Raw genomic sequence first — 762 nt, forward strand, 5'->3', positions numbered from 1 at the left:
GTAAGCTTCCATCTTCCACCCAGGTTAGAGAATTCTGATGACAAAGGAAACAGGGTTCTTTGTGCCTGCTGTCCTGGTTTCTGACCTGGCTGAGGTAGCCCTCAGGGCCCTCATTTTGGTCTCCAAATTGTCTTTACATAGGGGCAGTGTACAAGGGTTAGAAGGGACCCCAGGGATAAACTGGAGCCCAGAAAAGTCAAGTGACCAGACCAAAATTACCCAACTAGTTGGAGGCCACAACAGGAACAGTCTCTCTGTTCCCACTTCTCCCATGGGCTACTCTGTTCCATATTGATGTCCTTCAGTATTCAGTAACCCTATACCTTGCTACCATCAATTAGGCAATACAAGCAGAGTCATTTAGAGAGTATACAGACCACTACATACAGCAGAGGTGAAATAAAGAAACATTGAGGCAAAGGATGTCTTTCACAGGGGGCTGAGACAAGCCATTTGTCCCAAATCTGTGTCTCTTTTCTGCACACAGGACAACTGAGGAACATGCAAGTTACTAATGACACTCAACTGTCTGAGAATAGGACCTGTAAGATCCACCTTACCTGCTCGGTGGAGAATCCAAATGACATTGTCTCATTAAGGTGGCAGGTCTCAGAAAACACATCTGTATGTGAACCAAATCTCACCATCTCCTGGACCCCAGAGAATTCCAGCGAACAGAGCTACACCTGCATAGCAGAGAACCCTGTCAGCAATTTGTCCTTCTCTGTCTCTGCTCAGAGGCTCTGTGAAGGTAACAGTCAG

The 762-nt window shown here is 46.6% G+C and overlaps 1 protein-coding gene across 1 annotated transcript; it reads left to right on the top strand.

Moving 5' to 3' along the window:
• Positions 1-487: 487 nt before the first annotated feature.
• On the top strand, positions 488-751 carry LOC103584061 (SLAM family member 6-like; the record flags this gene model as incomplete). Its single annotated transcript, XM_008565187.1, has 1 exon — positions 488-751. A coding segment is annotated over one exon (264 nt), but the record flags the coding sequence as incomplete, so codon positions are not given.
• Positions 752-762: the final 11 nt, after the last annotated feature.

The sequence above is a fragment of the Galeopterus variegatus genome, unplaced genomic scaffold, assembly GCF_000696425.1.
Source record: "Galeopterus variegatus unplaced genomic scaffold, G_variegatus-3.0.2 Scaffold40795, whole genome shotgun sequence".
Taxonomy (NCBI): Eukaryota; Metazoa; Chordata; class Mammalia; order Dermoptera; family Cynocephalidae; genus Galeopterus; species Galeopterus variegatus.